Here is a 25,734-nt window from a genome sequence, read left to right as displayed (position 1 = left end):
GCCCGGCCGCTGTGAGGCGCGGGAGAAGCCGGAGTGCCCGCTTTCCTAGCGTTGTTCCCTTGTTGAAACAGGCTTCTGGCCTGGGTCCGGGGCCGCCATGGGGAAGGTGAATGTGGCCAAGTTGCGTTACATGAGCCGGGATGACTTCAGGGTCCTGACCGCGGTAAGAAGTTCGCCGTTTTTCCCTCTCCCCTGTCCTTTTCCACCGCGCGTGCTCTTCCTCTTCCTCCAAGTTTGCTGGGAGCTGAGCGCGCTTTAGGCCCTGGAACGCGGCCGAGGTTGGGAATGGGGAAAAGACCGGAGAGTCGGGTTTTTCAAAAGCCTTTGTTCAGAAGCTTTTTATCTTCCCCCACGTAAAGCAAAGACCCTTCTTTTCCTTCCTATTTTGCTCCCCTTCTCCAGAGCCACATCGAATCTCTGTAGCCTGGGAAGCTTCTCTGATCCTGGGCTTCTGACCAGCTGAGAAGGGTTTAAGACTCCTGGAGAGTAATTGATAGCATTGAGTTCCCTACTCACAGATTGAGTCACATAGCATTCCGTCAGTTTCATTCAACCCACACATACTTATCGGATATGTAGTAACAGTTTTAGAGAATTCCAGGGGTTACAGGACGAAGGAGGCAAATCATCAAGTAAACGAATAAATAAGGGATAATATTAAGATAATAAGTGCTGTGAAGATGATAAAGCGAATAATGGAATAGAGACCCCTCATGGTGGAGACAGGTAGCCTGTTTAAATTGTTTAGTCAGAGGGCTTCCTTGGTGGCGCAGTGGTTGAGAATCTGCCTGCTACTGCAGGGGACATGGGTTCGAGCCCTGGTCTGGGAAGATCCCACATGCCAAGGAGTAACTAGGCCCGTGAGCCACAAATTACTGAGCCTGCGCGCCTGGAGCCTGTGCTCTGCAACAAGAGAGGCCGCGACAGTGAGAGGCCCGCGCACCGCGATGAAGAGTGGCCCCCGCTCGCCGCAACTAGAGAAAGCCCTCGCACAGAAACGAAGACCCAACACAGCCATAAATAAATAAATAAATAAATTTAAATTGTTTAGTCAGGGAAGACTGCCTGAGTGCAAGAATCTTGTCTGTTTTTATAAAGTTCCTGGTATTTGGTAGGTACTGAATAAATATTTGCTAAGTAAGAGAAAGAATGCGGGGCGGGCAAAACAGCTGAATGAGAAGGAGCCGGTCCAGTGAAGTCCTTGGAAAGAATTGAAGGGAGAGGAAGCAACTGTGGTGAGTGCAAAGGCCCCGAGGCAGGAACAATTTCTGAAGACTAGAAAGGCCAGTGTGGCTAGAGCATAGTGAGCAAGAGGCTGAAGAGTTGGAGATGTAACTGGGAAAGGTGAGAGCCAGATCATGTGCTATAGATAGTCATGCAGGCTTGGTAAAGAATTTGGAATATATTCTAAGTATAGGGGAGCCAGTGAATGTTGTTAAGCAAGGAAGTGACAAAAACGGATTTTATGGTCTTAGTCTTATAGCACAAAGATCAACACATAGATTAGGCATTTGCAGAATAAAACACATTTATTTAGGAGCTGTTATCTTTTGCTTAAATAGGCATTACTTAAGGCATAAACTATCAAATGCAAATTCAGTGTAAAATTTGGAAGGCACTTTTTTCTCCTTCCATAGATTCTGAAATTCAGCCAGACTTTCTCTAAATACCTACTGTCAAAAGATACCTTCCTTCTCTACTTCCTCAGCACATTAACTCACTCCTTAATGCCTCTGACAGAAATAGGGGAATCAAGAGAATGTTAGAGGCTGGGAGAAACAGAACAAAGCATGGAAGATGAGTTAAGTTTAAAGTGTGAGGTTTTGGTTGGGACATCAAAACGATGCCAGATTTATCTTCCAAAACTTTATTTTTGCAATTCTTAAGTTCTTTTTGAAGCTCAACCAAGGAATGGCCTAATTCATTAAATATTTCAGTCTCAGTTGAGTCTCACTAGTCTTGGTATCAGTGGCCACCTTTCCTTGACCATCTTCCCTTTACTTCTCTGGCATCTCCTACATCAATAATCATACTTTGACTGGCTGCCCTTACCTTTCAGTGTGAATTCTCCCCCCACCAAATTCCGTCCCTTATCCCTCCTTTTTCTTCCATTATCTCTCGCTTAATGATCACATCCACTTTATGACTTTATCTCTTACCTCCATCAAGTAATTGACGATTTTTTCCCTGTAGTTATGACTTCATTCCCAAGTGCAGATCAGCCTTTCCAATTTTCCTTAAACATCTTCATCTGAAGTACCTTCCATGAAGGACCTTCCAACACCTCAGACTCAGTGTGCTCATATCGAATTAATCAACTTTGTCTACCCCTTCACTCCTTTCCCAAACTCCATTAAAATAATAATAATTATCACTGTCTTAAAGCCTCTTCTTTCTTTTCACTTCACCTTTGACTCTTCATTCACTTTACCCTCCCACATCCAGTGCCAATCCCTCCCATACTAATTTCTTTAATTCTTTCCCTCCATTACCACCACCTCTTCCCTGTCCTGGCTTCTGTTTCCTCTGGCCTAGACTGTTGTCTTAGGTCTCCAATACAGCACCTCCAGTTTTTGCCTTCTCTAAACCACTTTGCATATTCCTGCTAGATTAACATCCTTAAAACAACCCTTAAGTCTCCCTTGCCTAAGCATCTTCATGAGTTTCCTACTTTCCTCAGTATAAAATCTAAAACTTTTGGTCTACATTTCAGGTCCTTTCATATCTTCTCATTAAATACCTTCTTAATAAATACCTGGAATATCTGTAGTTATTAAACACAAATATTTGGATGTCAATACGTATTTGGTACATACCATATGTTAGTAACTATGTTAAGCACTCACAATTCATACTCTTGAAGTGCATATAGTATAGTAGAGAGAGAGAGAGAGAATATGAATATCAATGATTATATACCAAATTGTGATTAAAAATATGTCTAGAGAAGGTAATAATTATGTCTCACAATTGGTTGGGAAACTGCATGGTCAGGAAAGTTTTACGGAGAAGTTAAGTTTTTCACAAGGTTTTGGTAGACAACAGCTCTATGTTGATTATGATTGCATTTTGATTTCTTCAATTGCAGGTTGAAATGGGCATGAAGAACCATGAAATTGTTCCCTGCAGTTTGGTTGCTTCTATAGCCAGCCTTAAACATGGTGGTTGTAATAAGGTTTTAAGAGAACTAGCAAAACATAAACTTATAGCTTGGGAGCGAACCAAAAGTAAGTATTTGAGGCACCGTTTGTGATTTTCCATGTAACTGGCTTCCCCCAGAGCAGGTATTCCAAAAGGCAGGTGGAAGCTGCCAGACTAGGAAAGCACCAGACATAGAACTGACACAGTACACTTCTACCATGTTCTATTGGTCAGAGCAATCACAGGGCCCACCCAGATCCAGGAGGCTAGAGAAGTAGCCTCCATTTCCTCTTAGGGGATTAGCAAGTTCCAATTGCAGAAGAGCAAGTAGGATTAAGATATTGTTGCTGTCTTTGGCAAGTACAGTCTGCCAAAGGACTCTAGAGCATTACCTCTCAAACCATAGCAGTGAGGGATGAGTTTCTCTTTTTCCACCTATTATGGATCCATACCTTTATAAAATAATAAAAATAATTGCTAGAAAAATGAAATAAAAAACTGACAAAATACAGGCATAAATTCCTTCTTACTAGAATTGAAGACATAAAATAACTTAGTCAAATTGATACAAAAATTTTTGAACCACTTAATTTCAGTTTCTATAACTTGTCACAGACTAGTAACAAACATTTATAGACTGGTGTCAGTCTGTAGGTTACACTTTGAGTAACACTGCTCTAGAGAAGAAATAAAAATTACAGCAAGAAATGCCAAAACTCATAAGCCTGGGTAGCCAGTCTTTTTCCAGCTAAGACTTCCTTTGTTTAAATTTTTCTCTTGACCTGATGTGACTTGATGGTACAGTGTAACTAAAATGTGGTCTTTCTCATTTGATTTTGTCTAGCTGTCCAGGGCTATCGGTTGACAAATGCAGGCTATGATTACCTAGCTTTGAAAACACTTTCTTCTAGACAGGTGGTTGAGTCTGTTGGAAACCAGATGGGTGTTGGCAAAGAATCTGGTAAGTGCTGATAGTACTATTGAGTGCATTTTATTTGCTTTAGTTTATGTTTCCCCTTGAGAAAGGATTCATCTTTTCTATTTTTCTAACTAAACAGTAAATTAAAAAGTTGGCTGAAAGCAATACAGATTTTGAAATTACCCTTAGTTTAGTAAATTACTGTTTTTCCATAAGACTATCACTGAAAGTTCAGTTATACCAAGAATCGGTTTTCCTCTAATAACTGAAATCTTTGGCAAATACTTTATTTGTTCTTATTTTAATATCTGATAAATTGAACATTTGTAATAATTTTTAAAAGTATCACAAGGGGGCTTCCCTGGTGGCGCAGTGGTTGGGAATCTGCCTGCAAATGCAGGGGACATGGGTTCGAGCCCTGGTCCAGGAAGATCCCACATGCCACGGAGCACCTAAGCCCATGTGCCACAACTACTGAGCGTGTGCTCTAGAGACCACGAGCCACAGCTGCTGAGCCCACGTGCACAACTACTGAAGCCTGCGCACCTAGAGTCTGTGCTCCACAACAAGAGAAGCCACCGCAGTGAGAAGCCCATGCACTGTAAACGAAGAGTAGCTCCCACTCACCGCAACTAGAGAAAGCCCGTGTGCAGCAACGAAGATCCAGTGCAGCCAAAAATAATAAATAAATATTAAAAAGAAAAAAAAGTATCACAAGGAAGTTATAAAAACCACACTTTCCATCACAGCAATATGATCAACAGGGCAAAGTTAGATATGTGTAGAACCACAGAAAAAAATTATAAATAGCATTAAACAAATACCTATGTACTGGTTTTTTATGTGTGGTAAAAATAAAGAACAGAGATTTTCTTTATGCCGTGCTCTTTTATACACTGCTTTTTGTCCTACAAAGTTTATGCTGTATAGTTACATAATTTAAACTGAGAGAGCAAAAAAATTAAAATTAGAAGTAAAAGAACTATTAGGAAACCTATTCCAAAGGAGGTTGTTTTGGTACTTCATATGGTTTGTATGTCTACTATATTAATATCCAGAGTATGGTATATATTTAATAAGTAATATTAGAGTTACTAAATACGGGAGTGTGTGTGTGTAAAAATGTATAAAATGATGTAATGAAACACCTCTTTTTCCTCTTAATTTTTTTATGTCCAATTTTTTTCAATTAAAAAAATGGCTTTCTTTTAATTTTTAAGAACTTCATTACTTGCAAAACAGAGTACGGTAAAAAGTGAATCTTAACTCCTAACCCAGGTCTCCATCTCCTGTTACTACTTCCCAAAGCTATCACTATTTATTAATATTGTACATATCCTAGAAATATTCTATGTAAATACAAGTATATAATGTATTGAGGATGTACGTATATACATTCACATATCTTTTTAATCATAGGTGAAAGCAAACAGTACTTACAATTCTACACCTTGATTTTTTTCCACTTGGTACATCCCTGACATCATTTCATATCAGCAGAGGTGTCTTTCTTGTAGTTGCCGAGTATTACAGTCTTAGAAATTAAATTATTAGAGTTAAAGTTATGTACATTCAAAATTTTGATATTACCAAATTTCCTTCCAAATTGTGTCAATTTATAATCTCACGAACATGAGAGGCTGTTTCTCTCATGAGTAATTAGGACATGTTCTGAATGTTAGTATTAAAATAGCAACTTGTTTGATAGAATATTTATGGGAAGATCTCCATTCTGATTATTATAGGATTATATTCGGATACTCAGTATTTATTCATTGAAGCAATTTAAGAATTGAACTTCACATTGTTGAAAAGAAAGGATTTTTTTCTTTTTGGCCCTGCTGTGTGGTATGCAGGATTAGTTCCCCGACCAGGGATCAAACCCATGCCCCCTGCAGTGGAAGCGCAGAGTCTTAACCACTGGACCGCCAGGCAAGTCCCATGTTGAAAAGGAAGATATTATTAATCACTGCTCGTACATGTAGGACACTAAGGAACAATTAGATGTATTCCCACTAAATGGAATTGAGCATTGAGCATCTTTGGAAGCAATAACCTTTGACACCTTTGCATCCCTGTTTTCTTTTGTAGTAGATATTAATATATGTCATCATTTTGTATTGTAATTAAAATTACAATAAAAAGAATTTTGCTGAATGGTAAGTATTTCTGGTTATTAGGAAAGATAAAATTTGGTACAAATAAAACCAAAGTTAGAAAATTGGAATTGTTTAAATTTACTGGAATAAAAATATAATAATGATCCTTTTAAAATTTTGACTCTAGATATTTACATTGTTGCAAATGAAGAAGGGCAGCAATTTGCATTAAAGCTTCACAGACTGGGAAGAACCTCCTTTCGAAATCTGAAAAACAAGCGTGATTATCATAAACACAGGCATAACATGTCTTGGCTTTATTTATCTCGTCTCTCTGCCATGAAAGAATTTGCTTATATGAAGGTATTTTTAATAGTTTTATATTTTTCAGCAAACAGTATGTGTAGTTAAAAGGCTGTAGTGACATGCATCAGCCTGTTGCTTCCACATCTCCCTACTCCCAGTCCCAGTCCTCACAGTCACTTTTAACTCTTTTGACTATTTCTGGTATTTGTTTTTCTCGTGGTTTCCTTCTATGCAAAGATATTTTTAGCTGTTATAAATGCATAAAGGCAACTTGTATTCTACAATATTAACAAGATAGAGTAGCCTGAAATAACTAGTGATGTAATTGCCTCACAAATGTGTATGTGTGAATGTAAATCTATACCTGTCTATACATATGTCTGTCTCTAATTGAAAACACCAGATAATTACCTTCTGTAGAAACCTTAGTCTCTCAGGTAAGTTGACTGGTATTTTTTTTCCCCACAATGGAAGAAATGTCAATTTATGAATTTGTATGTATATTGGAAATGGTAAAAATCTTTAGTTTTTAACCTTTTACCTTCCAAATTAAGTTCAACATAGATTTACTAAATATCTTTAATAATAACCAAATTAATTGTCTTCACTAATAATTTAAATTAGAAAATAACTGCATTCTTATTATTCTCTCTAGTAGGATTTATTTGTTATAACTTATCTTTTTAAAATTTTGAATTATTAAAAGTCACTCCAGTGTATGACCTGTTGTTTCTTGGGAGTTTCAGTTTGATGTTCTTTGAGTAGGTTATTTTAATTCATGTGCTTAAATTTTTAGTAATCCTGAGGGAAGAATCCTCAAGGCAGTATAAGTAAGTGATACCGATACCATACATATTGTGTTTTTTGTGTTATATCAATGGTTTGTATACTGTGATAGTCAGTAAGTAGGCAGTTTGGTAGGAATTGTTACACATTTCCCCCAAACTATATTAAGTGTCTTCTCGGTGTGTTTATATGAAGGCACAGGAATAGAGCCTGGTTGTGGATAAATATGCTTCTTAAATTTATTCTCTCTTTTCCTAAGCGAAAATAAGATAAGATTGAGCTATAACTTAAGGGTTAAGCTATGGTACAAGGGCTAGACCACTATGACAATAGTTAGAGTTGTTGCATACTGTTGAGCTGCCAAAGCATGTTCAAAACCATTTGGATTTAAAAATAACAAATATATGGGCAAGCAGACAATCTTTGGGGAGAGGGAAATAGTTCAGTTCCTGTCCAAAGAAGGTAGGAAGTAGAGTAGACAGCTCTTAAAATTAACCCTGTTAATAAGCATATATTGAGTGTCAGCTGTGTCCCTACCTCTATATTAAGTATTTTGTTGGGGGAGGTGAACAGTGGATACCAAAGAAATAACAAGTGCAGTGTGTGTTTTAAAGTTGGAAAGATAACATGAACACACCTAAAACAAAGAACAGTTTAAATGTCAAATTATATGTTGAATTTAGAGAATCTTCTGTAGAGTAGAATGATCGATGAAGGAGGTTTCATAAGTGAGTGGGAGTTGAGTAGAGTAATGGAGTTGCATATGATTTGTCTGTAAGGAAAAGACAATAAGACAGTGTACTTTGCAAAGGAGCCAGAATGGCAAAGACATGAATATTAGTGTGAGCCCTGTGTGTATGGGGACAGTCACTAAGGTGTCTGTCTTGATCACACTCCAGAGTGTTTATTGGACAGAGTATTGAGAGAACTAGGACTGGATAAGTGGATTAAGGAGTTTTGAAAACTAGGAAAAGTTATTCAAACTGAAGTCGATATTTACAGCCATTGTTGTTTTTTTAAAATGGAGCATTGACACAAGCGTCTTAGTCGGTACTGGTACACTGAAGAAAGGTTTGGTGTGGTAGCAAGAACTAGAACCACTGTTGGCGTGATTCAGGTATCAATGACAAAGGCCTGCTTAGAAATGGTGGCATTCTAAATGGCAGAGGGCATAAATCTAAGATATTTTGAAGAAAGTAATACAACAGGCCTTTGTAAGCAATAAGATAGAAAAAGTTAAACATAGGGTAAAAAATGGATTTATGGATGGTGGGTAGTAACATTTGACTCAGACTACTACAGTGTTTATTTGTGACTACAGTGACTGTTTGTCACATAATAGATTTATATTGTATATTGGGGTCTGAAGAAAAAGGTCAGTGCTGTATAAACTGAAATGCCTAATATATTGGAATGTTTCATTTCCTGATACACCAGAAGACAGAATATTTCCTAAATCACAATTTATTTCCATTTGAATTTTTTAAGCACACTCCCAGTAAATGACAGAAACTTACAAAATAGAAGATATACATATCGTAAGAGACTAAACTTCTTGAAGGCGGAGACATTTTCACACTCATTTTTGTAACCCTAGCACAGTGTATAATATTTAGTAAATGTTCAGTAAATGAATGTTTGGTAAAAAAGTGAATTACAAAAACTGGTTTACAATGTTGTTTTTATGTACAGCTCATTCTGTGCTGTGAATAAGCCATACATAAATAATCATGTGTTAACTGTAATTTTGTAAAGGCTTATATGTTTTTTTTCTGGTTGTGGACAGGTATATTTAATTTTATTGTTCCCTAAAAATTAATGACCTCTTCATTACTTTTTACCTGTTTTGCTATATTTTAGGCATTGTATGAAAGGAAATTTCCAGTTCCAAAGCCAGTTGATTATAATCGCCATGCAGTGGTCATGGAACTCATAAATGGCTATCCTCTGTAAGTATAATTCTTTAAACCTTGAGTCCTAATAAATAATTGTAAGGTTCAGTTTTTAAAAATAAATTTTTTTTCTGTAAATGGAATATTGCTTCTGGGAGGTTAGAAATTAACATAAAGTAGTAGACTTAAAGGCAAATTGAAAATTCAGTTTCATTCTGACAATATGGATTTTATACTCTCTGACTCAGTCAGTAAATAAACAGTCTAGTATGTGCCAAGCGCTGTTCTAGGCTCCCCAGTAAACAAAACAAAGTCCCTGCCCTCATAGAGCTTACATTCTGATGGAAGGAAACTTGCAGGAAATAGCTAAACAAGGAAATATTTGATACATCAGATGGTGGTAAATGCCATGCATAAAAATAAAGTGGGGTAAGGGGGACAGGAAGTGTTGAGGTGGGTGGGTGTAGGAGGCTGCTATTTTACATGGGGTGACCAGGAAAAGTCTCCTTCATAAGGGGATTTTTGAGCAGAATCCTGAAAGAAGTGTGAGAGGAAATCATGCAGATTCTAACATCTAGGAACATTTCAGGCAGAGGCAAGAGCAAATGCGTAAATCCTGGAATGGGAGTATGCCTGCATGTTCAGGAAACAGAAGGCCACTGTGGCTGGAGCTGAGTGAGTAAGGGAAGAAATTGTAAGTGATGAGATCACAGGGGCAGCAGACGATTTGTAAGCCATTGCAAGGATGTTTTATTTATTTATTTTGGTGGGGAGGATATATTTGACATATAACATTCAGTAACTTTAAGGTTGATTTGATACATTCATATTTCCTAATGTGATTGCCATTGTAGCAATAGTATAAGGACTATTTTGATTGAGACAGGAAACCACTGGAGGATTTTTTTTTTTTGGTGGCAGTGAAAATTCCAGGTCCTAACCACTGGACTGCCAAGGAACTCCCTGCCATTGGAGGATTTTGAATTGAGAAGAGACATGATCTGACTAATGTTTTAATGGGATCACTCTGGCTGCTGTATTGAAAATAGACTAAAAGGAGACTAGGACAGGATTAGGATGAAAAGTTAGGAAATTATTGTAATAATGCAAGCAAGAGATGATGGTAGTTTAGATCAGAGTGGTAGATGTGAAGGTGATGAAAAGTGGTCAGATTTTGGATATGTTTTACAGTCGGGACCTACATGATTTGTTTGGGATTGGATATTGATATAAAGGAAGGGGCAGGTAAGGATAACACCAAGATCTGGGGCCTGAATAACTGGACGGATAAAGTTGCCATTTACAGAAATGGGAAAGACTACAGGAAGACAGTTTGGAGTTAGAGGGTGGGGCAGAATCAGAGGTTCAGTTTGGGACATGGTAAGCTAGAGATGCCCAGAAGCTCAGAGAAGTCTAGATTAAAGTCTGTATATGAGCCTGTATGAGATCACCAAGAATGGTTAAGATAATAGGTCTTAGGATTAACCTTTGAGGAGCTCCAAAATATATACGTCAGGGAAAAGCTGAAGAACTAGCTAAAGAAACTAAGAAGGAATGAACAGTGCAGAAAGAGGACAGCCTGAAGAGTTAGTGTACCAAGGGTCAAGTGAAAGGAGCTGCTTCAAGGAGGGGGAAGAGGTTAACTGACAGACCAGATAATGATGAAGGTAGAGAATTGACCATTGGGTATAGCAACATGTAAGTCATTGGTAGTTTTGACGAGAGCTATTTCATTGGAACAAGGTTGAATGAAAGCTTGTTTGAAATGGGCTCATTAGAGTGCTCATTAAATTGGAGAAAGCACAAGTAGAGGAGTTTGGCTGTTAAGATGAAAGAAAGAATGTGGTGTACTGGAAAGAAGATACAGAATTGAATGGGTTGTGGCTTTTTTTTTTTTTTTTTTTTTTAAAGCTGTTATGTCTGTATGCTGATAGGATTGAAGAGAAAACTGCTAGGGAGACGTGATGAAATGGAAATAATATTTAAATGTAAATACACACATGCTTGCTCATTAAAATCATAAATGAGGACAAATAACCATTTTCATACTTACACTTTCAGATGTCAGATACACCATGTTGAAGATCCTGCATCAGTATATGATGAAGCTATGGAACTAATTGTTAAACTTGCAAATCATGGGCTGATTCATGGAGATTTCAATGAATTCAATCTCATTTTGGATAAAGATGACCACATCACCATGATCGATTTTCCACAGATGGTTTCAACTTCTCATACCAATGCTGAATGGTATATTCTGGATGTAACTGTGTTTATGTGTGATGCAGTCATTTTTTATTTATTAATAATTTTTCAGCTTTGTCATACTGTCACTGGGGTTAATAACTGGTTTGAAGTGGCTGATCTTAAGAGTCTAAAAATTTGGGGTTTTATTTAAGGATATCAAAATGCTCTGATTTTCCCCCTAAGAATTTTTCTTACTCCTCGGTATTTTATAAGTGAAAAAAAATGCACTTTGATACAGTTTTTAAAACCTATTCATTAAAATAATGCTATATATTAGAAATCTGAAGAAACTGCCTACTTTTATAATCATCAAAAGAATTTGAATTACTCTTGTAACCTGACAGACTTTCGAAAGTCAAACTTTCTCAGCCATGGAACTCTTTATTCAAACAAACGTTTAGGTGGAAGCTCTTTTTTTTTTTTTTTTTTTTTTTTTTATTTTTGAGTTGGGATCCGAATGTTATTTTAGGGCTATTCAATACCATCGTAGTTTATTTTATTTATTTATTTATTTATGGCTGTGTTGGGTCTTCGTTTCTGTGCGAGGGCTTTCTCTAGTTGTGGCAAGCGGGGGCCACTCTTCATCGCGCTGCGCGGGCCTCTCACTATCGTGGCTTCTCTTGTTGCAGAGCACAGGCTCCAGACGCGCAGGCTCAGTAATTGTGGCTCACGGGCCCAGTTGCTCCGCGGCATGTGGGATCTTCCCAGACCAGGGCTCGAACCCGTGTCCCCTGCACTGGCAGGCAGATTCTCAACCACTGCGCCACCAGGGAAGGCCCAGAAGCCCAATTTTTAAAACAAAAGCCTGCTCAGAAGAAGTAGGGACATGGAAGGAGGAACCCTAGAACCACATCCTCTCTGCCTTTCCCCTTTTCTCTCTGCTTCATGGTTGCCTCCAAGAGGGCTTCACCAGGCATAACTTAATAATTTTTTATGGCCTTGATGAAGTTGTGGTTTTGTACTGAACTCGGTTACCAGACCGGTAATATCTCTCATGTTGTTTTTAGCTTTTATTTTGTTAAGAGAAAGGAATTCACGTAAAACCTCATCCCTGACACAGGGCAGAATCACTTCATATACTGTGATAATCTTATTTCTCATATTACTTGACCATTTAAACAGCCAAATTGTGAAATATGACAGGATATTTTCCTTCATGTGTTTGTATTCTATGATGCAATTGAGTGTAATCAAATTAAGATTGAGTATTTTTTTCTCCTGTTCTCTCAATTCCATGTCATCCTGTCTCTTAATTCTCCCTTTCTGGAAACCTTCTAGAGAATTCAATCTGTTCTGGCTGCTTTATGGTAGCCTAAAAAGCAACCTGATATTCAAAGGTCCTTCTACTCTCGGTCCAGATTAACATGTCTCCAGATAACCATTTATAAGCCACAGCATTACTTATCTCCTATAGATGTTTACTGCGTATTAGTTAATGGGTAATAAAGATAATATAAACATAACATTAGTCCCCAAACTTTTACTTATGAGTCACTAGTTTATTTTTATCTTCAGCTTTCCCAGTTGACTAGAGGTTCTAGTGCACATAGCTGAAGCTGATGGGAACTATAACCAGACAGACTGGAAACTAGAGAAGGAAAGTAGAAATCTGCCCCCAAACTGCAGGCCCTTATCTTTTTTACTGGGATTCATATATATGTCTGTCACAGTATGGGAAAACCTTGAGTTTTCTAACTATAAGAACTGTATGCAGGCTTCCCTGGTGGCGCAGTGGTTAGGAATCTGCCTGCCAATGCAGGGGACACGGGTTCAAGCCCTGGTCTGGGAAGATCCCACATGCCGTGGAGCAACTGCGCCCGTGAGCCACAACTACTGAGCCTGCACGTCTGGAGCCTGTGTTCTGCAACAAGAGAGGCTGCAATAGCGAGAGGCCTGCGCAGCACGATGAAGAGTGGCCCCCGCTCGCCGCAACTAGAGAAAGCCCTCGCACAGCAACGAAGACCCAACGCACCCAAAAATAAATAAATAAAAATAAATAAATTTATAAAAAAAAAAAAAAAAGATACTTCTTTAAAATTTAAAAAAAAAAAAAGAACTGTATGCCATTGACAGCTTATAGTCCTTGTTCCTGGGCTTTTAATTTTTCAAACACCAACAGCTGATTTGTTTCTTTTTTCTTTTGAGTAACATCCTTTTCTCTTTCATGTTAACAATAAGAATGTCATAACAAATAACAAGGATGTTGTCATTGGCTAATAAGGAAAAAGATGAACAACAAAGGCTATAAAAAATGATTCTTGCTTTTGCAGGTATTTTGACAGAGATGTTAAATGCATCAGAGATTTCTTCATGAAACGTTTCAGCTATGAAAGTGAGCTTTTCCCAACATTTAGTGATATCAGGTTTGTATACTATGTTGCATAAAATGATAGAATTCTGAATACCAGATTTATTTAGTTCCAAAAGTTAACACTTTCATCTAAAAAATTTTCATTATTATTGTTGTTCAGTATCATTGCTGTATAATATACAAATGAAACTTAAAAACTGCCTGCCTGTGGTCCATTAACCTTACTGAATTTGGAGGAGGAACCTACTTAGTTTCTTATAAATTCAAGAACTCTTACTCAATATAGGATGCTATGTGAATAAACCATTTTTAAGGAATCAAGCCAAGTGTTTATCAGAAATTGTGTTTTTCCTTTATTCACTATAGGAGCTATCTTTAATTGATTCATGGAACATAATTATACGTAAATTCTCACAGCCAAATGTTCTCATTTTGTATACATAGTTAAGATATTTTCTGGTTTGGGATGATTGACATAACTTAAAATCTTTAGCCTCCTCTGAAAGTTAATTTATTAAGTCAGTAGCAACTGAAGTTTGTAACTTTTCTACTAATATCTGTTGCTCTTCACAGTCATTTTATTCCTTTTTTTTTAAGATTTATTATTTATTTATTTATTTAATTTATTTTTGGCTGCATCAGGTCTTAGTTGCGGCACACAGGATCTTTGTTGAGGCATGAGGGATCTTTCCTTGTGGCGTGCAGGCTTCTCTCTAGTTGTGGCGTGCGGGTTTTCTCTTCTCTAGTTGTGGCGCTCAGTCTCCAGGGCGTGTGGGCTCTGTAGTTGAGGCGCATGGGTTCCAGGGTGGGTGGGCTCTATAGTTTGCCGCACACAGGCTCTCTAGTTGAGGCGCGAGAGCTAGTAGTTGTGGTGTGCGGGCTTAGTTGCCCTGTGGCATGTGGGATCTTAGTTCCCCGACCAGGGACTGAACCCACATCCCCTGCATTGTAAGGCAGATTCTCTACCACTGGACCACCAGGGAAGTCCCTCACAGTCATTTTATTCTTAAATGACAACCAGCATATGTCCTTCACATTTCTGTAGTTAAGTGATTTAAGTATTACGTTTTAGGCAGAGAAAAACCTTTGAAATATATAAACTGTTAAACTCATTTGAGAGTCGTAATTTATCAGAACACTAAATACTTAATTCATGTCAGGTGGATTTTTTTTCTCTAAATGCATAACATTCTTTTTTTTTCCTAGGAGGGAGGACTCTCTTGATGTAGAGGTTTCTGCCAGTGGCTACACAAAGGAAATGCAGGCAGATGATGAACTACTTCATCCAGTAGGTCCAGATGATAAAAATATTGAAACAGAGGAGGAATCTGAATTCTCATTTTGTGATGAAGAGATATCAGAAAAAGCAAAGGACTGTAGATCAGATAATGAAAGTGGACAAAACTCTGTAGGTGAATCAGTTGACTGCTGTTACAGATCATCTGGAGACCGTGAACAAATAAAGGAAGACAGTTTGTCAGAGAACAGTGCTGATGCACATAGTTTTGAAATGACTGAATTCAATCAACCTTTAGAAGAAATAAAAGGGCAGGTTGTTAAAAACAATTCTGTAACTGAGTTTTCTGAGGAGAGTAGCAGAACTGAACATGACACCAGGCAAGATGATAAGACAGGTCAAGGTGGAATCCTCACGGGCTCTGAGGAGTATGAAGATGAGTGCCCTCATAGGATTGCCTTGTCATCAGTAAACAAAGAATTCAGGCCTTTCAGGTATAGACTTCTGTTGATTGGTTTTTTACTTTAATCTGGAGACCTATACTTTGATTCTGGTAAATGAGTGTTTTTTTCAAATGACATGACAGCTATATTCTGCATCATTATGTGCAAAATGAAAGCAAATAACCCTTTTATAGTTAAAAAATAACCCTCTACAATTGAGTTGATGCTAGACAGCCTATTTATTCAATTTTAAGCAGTTCTGCTTTCAAATTCGAACTGATTACTTTCAAATAGTTAATAAGATCTCTTGTTAAGTTGATGAGGTTTTAGATGGATGAATTATTTGTATTTTTTAATAATTATTCATCTAATATATGTTTGGTTAATGTATAGTCCAATAAACATGTAGTAAGTGTGCTCTCTTAAAATATCTACTTACAGTGATTTTTCCCTCGTGCTTTGAACCTTCTGTACTTATTTGTTAATGTACAATTAAAATTACTGTTATTTTTCTTTTAAGATTTTTTTTTTTTTTTGACAAGTATTAGTGAATCAGCCTCAGCTTAGATTAGCAAAAGATCTAAAATTTTACTTTTAGATTTGGGGTAGTTTGATGAAATATGGCTTTATGTATTTCAGAGTAGTAATATGATATAAATTAATCAAGCATAATTAACTATTAAAAATTAACTAGATTTTGATTTTAATTTTAGAGATGAAGAAAATATGGAAGATACTAATCAACATAGAACAAGAACTCTGAGTGTTACTTCTAGTGTGTTAAGCTGTTCAACAGTTCCTCCGGTAACTATTCATTCAACATTTCCCAGGTGTTATTAGCACTACTGTGGACAGATTATTAAGCTAAGACGCTCTGAGGATTAGATGATGTACAGGACCACCTTGGCCATTTGGACTTCACATGTTGATAGTATAAAATTGATAACAAGTGCAAATTTAGTAAATAGAGAGGGTTCACTTCACTTTTAGCTGGAACGATCAGAGCCTTCAGGGAAAACACAGCATGTAAGTTGGCTTGAATTTGAAAGATGAAAATCATAAAAATTTAAATCCAAGGGGGACTTTGTAGATTCTCATGTGATCTTGTCCCTTCATTTTAACAATTAGGAAATTGAGGCTCAGACAAGTTACATGACTTGGCTCAAGATTACTCAGCTAGTGACAGCACTGCACCTTAAATGTGAAAATGCACGAGCTTCGCTAGCTAGCTTGTTCTTAAATTTTGAAAGAGGAAAATAGATAATTGTAAAACTTTCAGTGTCTCAAGCTTTTGTTGGACATTTAGCAACAAATGTCCAAAAGAATTTCATAAAGGACATTTTCTGGACAGGATAATGAATGCATAGTCCAGCTCCTACTGATGAGCTTTTATGCCTGCTGGCCATTTCTCCTGGCTACCCGGAAGGAAGAATCAGTTTGTTTCCTTTGTAGATTTTAAGCAGAGATAAAATTACGTAATTGATGTGGTAGGTTTTTTCCTTCTGGTTGAAGGTACTAAGTTGAATACCATTGAAACTAGTTTTTAGTGATAACTTTACTTAAAATGAGCAAAAGAAGAAAATCAGTTTAGAAGGTAGAAAGGGGGAAATCAAATTATTATTTAGAAAGTGAATTCACAAGGAAAGAACTTTGTTTTTTCCTGAACTCATTTTTTAAGTTCAAATATATTGTTAACAAGTTAAAATGTACACCCTGTGGTGGGTAATATGGGACATTTACAAAATTAAATCAGTTATCAAAAAACAAGCTAAAAATAACAGTACTCTGTTTTATTAATATAGTGCACTTTTAGTAGTACTGGTATCTTTACTCTATAATAGAAACATTTGGAACTTGTGAGATCAAAATAAAAGAATAAAATTCTATAAATGCATTGATTTTATATACTCTTTTCTGATGGCCTCATAATTTACCTGATTTTCTGAACATAAAATTTAAGTCTGTGAAATCTTTGAAACATCTTTTAATTATGATGGAAGATAATATCTCCCTTTAAGTATTATCACCTGTCTTGGTTAAGAATTCTCTCACTTTATGATTGCCTGTCCATTCTTGGCTTTGATATTTTTCTGTACTTATTGAGATGTGTTCACCCTCCTTTCTTTGATTTATCAGATTCAAAACATAAGTGCATTTATATATAATTATTGGATTGGCCAAGAAGTTCATTAGGATTTTCCTGTAAGATGTTACAGAAAAACCCGAATGAACTTTTTGGCCAACCCAATACAGTGGTGTAAAATTGGCAATTGCATATAAAGAAAAGTTAGATTACTCCTGCTACTTCCTTAAATTCTAAGTTATGCTCTCTTCTGTATATAAAGATGATGACACTAACATTGTCTTTAGGTCTTGTCTTTATGCCATTTAACTTACAGCTAACACAAGGAACTTATATTTCAGATGGGGTCAAGCCTATAATAAACTGCATCCATTATAAGATACAAATTTGCCTTTAGTCTAAGGGGGAGAAAGATCTCTCTAGCCTGCTTAATCACAAAGGTTTCTCTCTAATCACTGGAAACAAATTGACCATGTTAATTAACTTCTAATTCTTTTGGAAATTTGGTCATACTGTTTTCCTTGAGGTCGTATTCCATTTTTTTTTTAAGGGTCAGGAGAAAACAAACTTTTATTACCTTCGTTAATTTGATGATTGTTGTTTTCGTGTCTGCAAAACTAAAAGATTTGCTCTGTGTTCTTTGAAATTGTAAAATCTGTTTTCCTCTTTAAAATACTTTTTTTAAAAAATTTTGTTTATTTATTTATTATTTATGGCTGTGTTGGGTCTTCGTTTCTTTGCAAGGGCTTTCTCTAGTTGTGGCAAGTGGGGGCCACTCTTCATCGCGGTGCGCGGGCCTCTCTCTATCGCGGCCTCTCTTGTTGCGGAGCACAGGCTCCAGAAGCACAGGCTCAGCAATTGTGGCTCACGGGCCCAGTTGCTCTGCGGCATGTGGGGTCTTCCCAGACCAGGACTCAAACCCGTGTCCCCTGCATTGGCAGGCAGATTCTCAACCACTGCGCCACCAGGGAAGCCCTAAAATACTTTTATAGTTCCCTATTTATTGGCAAAGTTGCCATTTATGGATGCTGTTCTTTCTAATATGTAACAGAATTAAATTCCAGCTAAACATTAAGGTATATTGATTTTAAATAAATACATACACGGCCACCATCAACAGCAACAAACAACAAAACAACAACAAAGTACATGATTTTCATTCATTTTTTCATGTACTCCTTGAAATAATACAGAAGTACAGTTGACCCTTGAACAACACTGGTTTGAATATATGGGGTTTTTTAATAGTAAATGCTACAGTACTATATGATCTGTGGTTGGTTGAATCTGCAGGTGCAGAGGAACCTCTGATACAGATAGCTGACTCTAAGTTATACTCAGATTTTTGACTGCGCAGTGGGTCAATGCCCCTAACACCCTCGTTGTTCAAGGGTCAACCGTATTTTATTTCGCATTTCACCATTTTTTTAAAAAAATATACTAATGTGGATTTTTCTCCCACTTTTTTTAACATGAAAATTAACCTTGTAGGATTTGTAAATTGTTGTGAATTAGGAGGTATATGCATAGTAATTCATTACCTCCTTATCCTTATTTTTTTTAGCTGCTTGATATGATTATCTTATGGTCTCATTGAAGTAAAGAACGAAGGGGAAGTTCAAGCAGAATATTTAGAAAAGAAATTGATTTTTTTTTTCTTGGAACTATCCCTGAGGCCTCTGTCTGAACTCAAGTTTAAATGTGGGGCATGTTCTACTGTTGCCTCAGTCTCCTGTTGGGTACCTTCTTTCCTAGTTTTATCTCTTTTTCTCACTGAGTTTACTTCTTTATGTGGCAGAATGGATTTTAGTAGTTTTTTGAGTGAATTTGGGTGGGGGAGAGAACTTTTTATTACTAAAAATGTCTTTTTATCGTGTCCTCACACCTGATTGAGAATTTAAGTATTAGAGTTGTGGTTTGGAAATAATTGACCTTCAGAATTCTGAAGGTATTGCTTTGTTTTCTTGGTGATAGTTAAGACGATGCTGATCTGATTCAGGTTTCTGGTCTCCTGCTGGGGTGAGGAGGCTGTGATAGTCGCCTGGCTTCCTGGGGTAGAGAAAAGTCCTAGAGGCCAGTCACTCCTGTGTTAAACTTTCAGCCAATCTTAATGCTTTCAGTAATGAAATTTCTGGGATAGCAACCAGGCTTCTAAGACTCTGGCCTTCCTGGAACTGCATCTCCTGGGATATCAGCCTCTGCAGGAACTTGCATTTTTATTCTTCTGTTTTGCTTTCTCTTCTTTTACCTTTCCTCCCACTGAGAATCATTGGACTAAAATAAAGAGGGATAACTTGTTAAAGCCTGTCTGCCTAACTATGTAAAATATCCGAAGTCTGCATTTAACTTATCTGATCCAGAGTTTTATATTATACATATACAGTCCAAGAAACAGTGCGTTAGGCAGACTAGTTTTTCTAGCTCCTTTTTACCTCTCAAATCCATTAATCTTTAATTTTTTAACTTGACAGATTTTTAATAAATGCTTCTTTGTGCCTAGCATAGGTTGGGGCATATTAAGAAGAGACCCTTGCTTCAACCCTTTCAGCGTTCAACTTCTTTTTTTAGGAGAGAGGTTGGATGATGTAAGATTATACACAATTAAACAACAGGCTGCTTCAGAGGAAAAAAAATTATGTGAACGGAATATTCAGATTTTTTTCTTCATCTTGTAAGTCATTTGACATTGGCAGCCTGTGTCTTAAGTGATAAGAAATAATTTGAATTTATGATCATTCACCGTGTGAAAACATACTGTTTCTCCCAGAAACTGTATGAGGACTTTTCCATGAGTAACTGCTGCCATCAGGTCATCTCTACACCTGAAGTTATGGAGGCACTCTTGCGTATATTTGACCAGTAGTAAATGCTTTCAAACATAATTTTCCACTACAAAACCATGCCTCCCTTTACCTAGAAAGCAAAGGAATAAGCAGGTTTTTTTGGTTTTGTTTGTTTGTTTTTGTTTTCTTTCCATCTTGCTGGGTTTGGGTTTTGGGGTTATGGTTGGTTGGTTTTTCCCAGTGTTCCTGATAGACACTAGGTGGCACTATGATGATTTGTTATTTAAAGAAATGTGACTATTCACTACTATATGCTACTTTTTGCTGTAATCTGTATTTCTGTTAGGAATTTAATTCCTCCTATTTTATAACAGTTTGGTGTTTTATTTTATTGCTGTTTAATATAGTACTGTCAGCATTTGGAATTTTTAAAACTCATGCTTTTAACAGAAATTTGAAAAATATTAGCAATGTAAGTAAGTCTTTGTTTTATTGAATATTTACTCCTTATCAAAATGGTCAGTTATCAGTGATACTAATTCATGAAATCTTTCCAGGAATTGGTGAAACAGAAGGTGAAGCGTCAGTTGACAAAACAGCAAAAATCAGCTGTGAGACGACGATTACAGAAAGGAGAAGCAAATATATTTACAAAGCAACGGAGAGAAAGCATGCAAAATATTAAATCAAGTTTGGAAGCCGCTAGCTTTTGGGGAGAGTAATATATTTAAGAACTTAAATATTTTTCAAAAAGTTACTATGATCCCTTTTTAAGCCACCTTTAGTAGTTTTTGGACCAAGGCAGATATATATATATAAATAGATAAGTAAACCCTCTTTCATCAATAAATTTGACTCATTCAGTACATGTCTTCTAAAGAATAACTATAGTAATTCTGCTAAAGCAACCCAGTTTTCCAAGTAATTTTTTGTTAGGAATATTTGAGTATTTTTTAAAATCTAAATATCACTGTTTTTGCTGGGTTTTGTTCTCTACCACAAACAGGTAGATTGCTTGGTTTCATATTCCAGGTTTTCCACTTACTAGTGGAAACAACCTTAGGCAAGTCTTATTTCTCTCTCCCTCTTTCTCTCCTTCTCTGCCTCAGTTTTCTTAGTGTTAAAATTGGGTTTATAACTACTTTGTAGCCTTGTTTTGAGGATTATATGAGACAATGCACAGAAAACACTTAGAACAATGCCTAGCACTTTAAAGTGTAGCTATTGGAATGGTAATTATAATGATGTTTATCTTTCAGAAAATCTGCTAATGACTTGGTTGCATTTTATTTAGCCACAGGCAGAATTCACTGCCATATATTTTTTTCAGTCTCTAGTATTACGGATAAGCCAGCAATGTCGCCTTTTATTTTCTGCTACTTAAGTTGGTAGTGTGGTCATGGGAACAGAAACTTGAGATAGTCACACCATGACTTTTACAGTTTCCAGTTTTTATGCAGCCTGAACAGAAGTAGAAGACTTAAGGGTGGGGGGAAGTAGAAGGGATGAGAAGTGAACAGTTCTTTCTGATATTCTTAACTGGGTGGGTCAAGAACATATTTCACGTCAAAGATAACAAATATAGTTGACCCTTGAACAACGTGGGTTTGAACTGCGAGGGTCCACTATACACGGATTTTTTTTCAATAAATACATACTACAGTACTGCATGCTCTGAGGTTGGCTGAATCTGTGGATGTGGGAGGGCTGATTGTAAAGTTATAGGTGGATTTTCAACTGGATTGGGGGTCATCGTCCCTAATTAGGCCCCGCGTTCAGCTGTACTCACTTCACTGGGTGCAGGAAAAAAGAAAATACGTAAGGCATGGTTTCTCCCTCAAAGACTTTATAATCTAGTGAGATGTGAAAGTGGGTTCTTAGGTACATGTACCTGATGATAATCCAGTCTCTTCAACAACAGCATGGCCCGGAAGAGGGATGTCACCTGCAGTGGAAAATGGCCACTAGATGGCAGTGTCACCCCACAGTCACCAGCCAGGATGTCTTTGAATTACTTGCATCTGTAGTTAGCATTGGCCAGGAGATACAACAGCAGATTCTTTTCCAAGATTGACAAAGACAGCAGATTCCCTTTAACCTTTGCAAAATTAATTCTGCTGTTCCTTCACAAGACCTATCTAATAAATTCACTGTAATAATACAGATGCAAGAAAATGTCAAATCTAATTCCCTTGAAAATTATACTAATTTTGAAAGTACATAGCTTTGAATTTTAGGTATGTCTTTAAATTCAGATATTCATTTTTTATAATTACTTTAAAGCATTTTAATAACAATGTTGAAGACAGCATAATATAACCACAGAATATTTATTTTGGAATACATTTTCTTATATTAAAAGTTTCAAAAGCAATTTGGGAAACTATATGACTTCACCCTACTCAGCTTTGTTCAGTTGACTCAGTCCACTTTTTGGGTACCTATTACATAAAAAGCTTAACTACTAGTTGAGGAACTTAGAAGGCAAATAAACATAGTGCTTACCCTTAATAGCCTAAGATTTCCTGTGAGTTACAGAACAAATTAGTCAAATGTACAAACCTAAACAAATTATTCTGGGTCCAATCACAGTGATTTTTTTTTTTTTTTTTTTTTTTTTTTTTTTTTTTTAGTTAATTTATCTATTTAATTTTGGCTGTGTTGGGTCTTCGTTTCTGTGCGAGAGCTTTCTCTAGTTGCGGCAAGCGGAGGCCACTCTTCATCGCGGTGCGCGGGCCTCTCATTGTCGCAGCCTCTCTTGTTGCGGAGCACAAGCTCCAGACGCGCAGGCTCAGTAGTTGCGGCTCACGGGCCTAGTTGCTCCGCGGTATGTGGGATCTTCCCAGACCAGGGCTTGAACCCGTGTCCCCTGCATTAGCAGGCAGATTCTCAACCACTGCGCCACCAGGGAAGCCCAATCACAGTGATTTTTAAAAGATGTTTTTGAGTAGCCATCATTTAGAAATTAGAGACTTTGCCTTAATCAGACAAGATGTAACCCTCACATTTTAAAACATCCATAATAATAAGAAAAATTTTTAAGTCTACTACTAATATAGTAAAACTGTATTGTGACTCAAAACACTTGTTGAATCTGGGAGTTTCAAATTTAAATCCTGGTTCTACCACTTCTCAGGTACCTTATGTAGCCTCTGTAACCTCGCTTTTTTGATTTGTAAATGAATACATTTAATGGTCCCTGTCGCAAGGTTGTTCTGAAGATTAAATGAAATAACACCTTACAGGAGCTTAGCACAGTGCTTGATGCTGGTCCCTCAGTATCCCCTGGGGTTTGGTTCCAGGACCACCTGTGGGTATCAAAATCCTCTCATGCTCAAGTCCCTTAAATAAAAGCACAGACGGTGGGTCCTCCATCTCAGCGGGTTCTGCATCTAAGGATACAGAGGGCTGACTGTATGTTTAGTGTATGTATTGTTCAAATGACTTAAGGTTACCAAAAGGGAGATTCCAGAGGAATCTTTCCATTTTTCAAGGTATTTCAACTATGATTTTATCAAGACATACAGATACTTTGCAGCTTTCCATTGTCTACTTGATGTTCCCTTGAAATAAGCTTTTCCTGCAAGGTATGCAGTTTGTATTTGCGCCAAGTTTGCGGTGTTGGTAACCATCAGTCTGTTCTTTGGCGTACAGATGGCTTCTGAGCTTTCTCCAGAATCATAAAGATCTTTAAAGGGTACTAACTGGAAGGTTAGTGCAGTTCAAGATAATCCTTCTTTTAGTTAAGTGCACTGTAAATTTTCTGACAAAACACATAGTTGCCTAATTAAAAAACTTAGCAGGTAAACCTGCTGCCTCACAGTTTTATCAGCCATTTCCACAGGATAAGGGGTTGAGTTCATTAGGTTCTCACGGAGAGCACTTCCCTGAGGTGTAGGTTTGTTTCATGTCACGTTCAGTGCTCTGGGTAGGCTAAGGCTCACCATCTTCATTGTTCTTCATCCTTCCTCAGAACAACTCCCTAGAGAGCATCAGGCCATATCTTAGTTTGTCCTTGATGTGCTTTATGAAGTACTATGCAACTGTAATGGCTGGGGATGAGGTAAAGTTCAGATAGTCATGAGCTGCACAGTTGCATAATAACCGGGAGTGGGGGAATCACTCCAAAGCCTACAACACTCAAAAAGACTAACATTGATATGTTTTAAAGATCTTAACTTTTTCTTTTACCTTAGTATTATAAATCCTGATGACATTAAAATTAACTTTATGTAACATTTAGAATCAAAGTATTGTAGGTTTAATCCCATAAATAGGAGCATGCTCATAAATATGTTATTTAGGACATTTGTCACAGTATTATGTGCTTCCATTTAGAAAAAAAATAACCACTTGAAATAAATGAATCAAAAAAAAAACCCTGCTTACTATAACTCTGCTGTTGGTAGAAGAGGTTTGGCCTGCATTAGGAAGGAAAAAACATGTCCACATCAGTTTTCCAAGTGGTTTGGTGTTGTGTAAAGTGGTATCTGGGGAAGGAGTACACAGGTTTTTAAATTTTTGTTGACCGAAGGTCTCTTGGAGAGACAGGAACAAACACACAACAGTTACATGACAATACAGAGACTACACTAAAGAGCCTGATAACCACTCATCTAGTGCTGAGGAAATTCCAAGGATAGTAGATAAGTGAAAGGCCAGAGTGCTTTGGTGAGTTGGGCAAGGGGGATTTGGTTGAATAGGTAGACTGAAAGAGCTTGCTAAGAGGAAATCATGCAGAAAATTCACAAGTCAGAAATCAATGTAGTATGCTTATTATACTGTACATGGGGAAAAGTGTGGCAAAGGTCCAAATTAAAGATTTTGAAAAAATATATTTTTTTTATTTTATTGAAGTATAGTTGATTTACAGTGTTGTGTTAATTTCTGCTGTACAGCAAAGTGACCCAGTTATATATATTTTTTCATATTCTTTTCCATTCTTATTTATCACAGGATATTGAATATAGTACCCTGTGCTATACAGTAGGACCGTTGTTTATCCATCCTATATATGAAAAATTTTAAGTTTAACTTGACGTATTAGGAAAAAGAGTGATTGTAGATTTTAAGCAGTGCAATTATTTGATTTTAAAGGGAGGAGGCAGTAGAACTAAGGGAACTTTGTCAATGTTAGACAATGGATTGGAGGAAAACTAGTATCTAAAGTGTTATCCTGTTGTCTTGTCAGCCTAAGTATTCCAATTAAGACAACCTGGAATAGAATCCTATTCTGTCATACTAGAGTTATAGTCTTTATTGCCTTGTTCTTATTTTAGAGATGGGAAAACATCTTTAGATGTAAAATTACTTTTCCAAAGTCACATAGACTGAATAAGGTTGGGAGTGAGAGAAAAGATGGAATTCATGCTACCGGCAAGGTGAATGGTTGGAAAACCAGTGTACTCGGGTTGTTTAGACCTTTGTTTCCGGCCCAGGGGTCTAAATTCTACAAGTCACTAAGATCCACAGACTGTGACTTGT

General features: G+C 37.0%; 1 protein-coding gene across 3 annotated transcripts; it reads left to right on the top strand.

Annotated features, from left to right (window-relative positions):
• On the top strand, nt 1–22,833 carry RIOK2 (RIO kinase 2). 3 transcript variants are annotated; one of them, XM_036848281.1, is made up of 10 exons: nt 1–163; nt 3,089–3,227; nt 3,986–4,102; nt 6,347–6,522; nt 9,112–9,200; nt 11,205–11,396; nt 13,664–13,756; nt 14,911–15,435; nt 16,098–16,188; nt 20,808–21,091. In XM_036848281.1, exons 1-10 carry the CDS (start codon nt 98–100, stop codon nt 20,970–20,972), a joined length of 1,653 nt encoding a protein of 550 aa, XP_036704176.1. In that variant the 5' UTR covers nt 1–97; the 3' UTR covers nt 20,973–21,091. The 3 variants fall into 3 exon arrangements, with proteins under 3 accessions (XP_036704176.1, XP_036704177.1, XP_036704178.1); XM_036848282.1 differs by lacking the exon at nt 20,808–21,091 and adding an exon at nt 20,036–20,635 and having other exon boundaries at nt 9–163; XM_036848283.1 differs by lacking the exon at nt 1–163 and having other exon boundaries at nt 3,148–3,227; nt 4,053–4,102; nt 20,808–22,833.
• The last annotated feature ends 2,901 nt before the right edge of the window (nt 22,834–25,734 follow it).

The sequence above is a fragment of the Balaenoptera musculus genome, chromosome 3, assembly GCF_009873245.2.
Source record: "Balaenoptera musculus isolate JJ_BM4_2016_0621 chromosome 3, mBalMus1.pri.v3, whole genome shotgun sequence".
In the NCBI taxonomy this organism is placed as follows: Eukaryota; Metazoa; Chordata; class Mammalia; order Artiodactyla; family Balaenopteridae; genus Balaenoptera; species Balaenoptera musculus.
The sequence above is the reverse complement of the archived record's forward strand: the minus strand, read 5'-3'. Positions and strand labels throughout refer to the sequence as shown.

What these genes read in the sequence shown, in the direction of transcription:
- RIOK2 (XM_036848281.1), top strand. Translation starts at nt 98, where the DNA reads ATGGGGAAGGTGAATGTGGCCAAGTTGCGTTACATGAGCCGGGATGAC. An exon ending in CTCATAAATGGCTATCCTCT is followed by an intron (nt 9,201 to 11,204) that starts GTAAGTATAATT and finishes TTACACTTTCAG; the next exon opens with ATGTCAGATACACCATGTTG. An exon ending in AAAGAATTCAGGCCTTTCAG is followed by an intron (nt 15,436 to 16,097) that starts GTATAGACTTCT and finishes TTTTAATTTTAG; the next exon opens with AGATGAAGAAAATATGGAAG.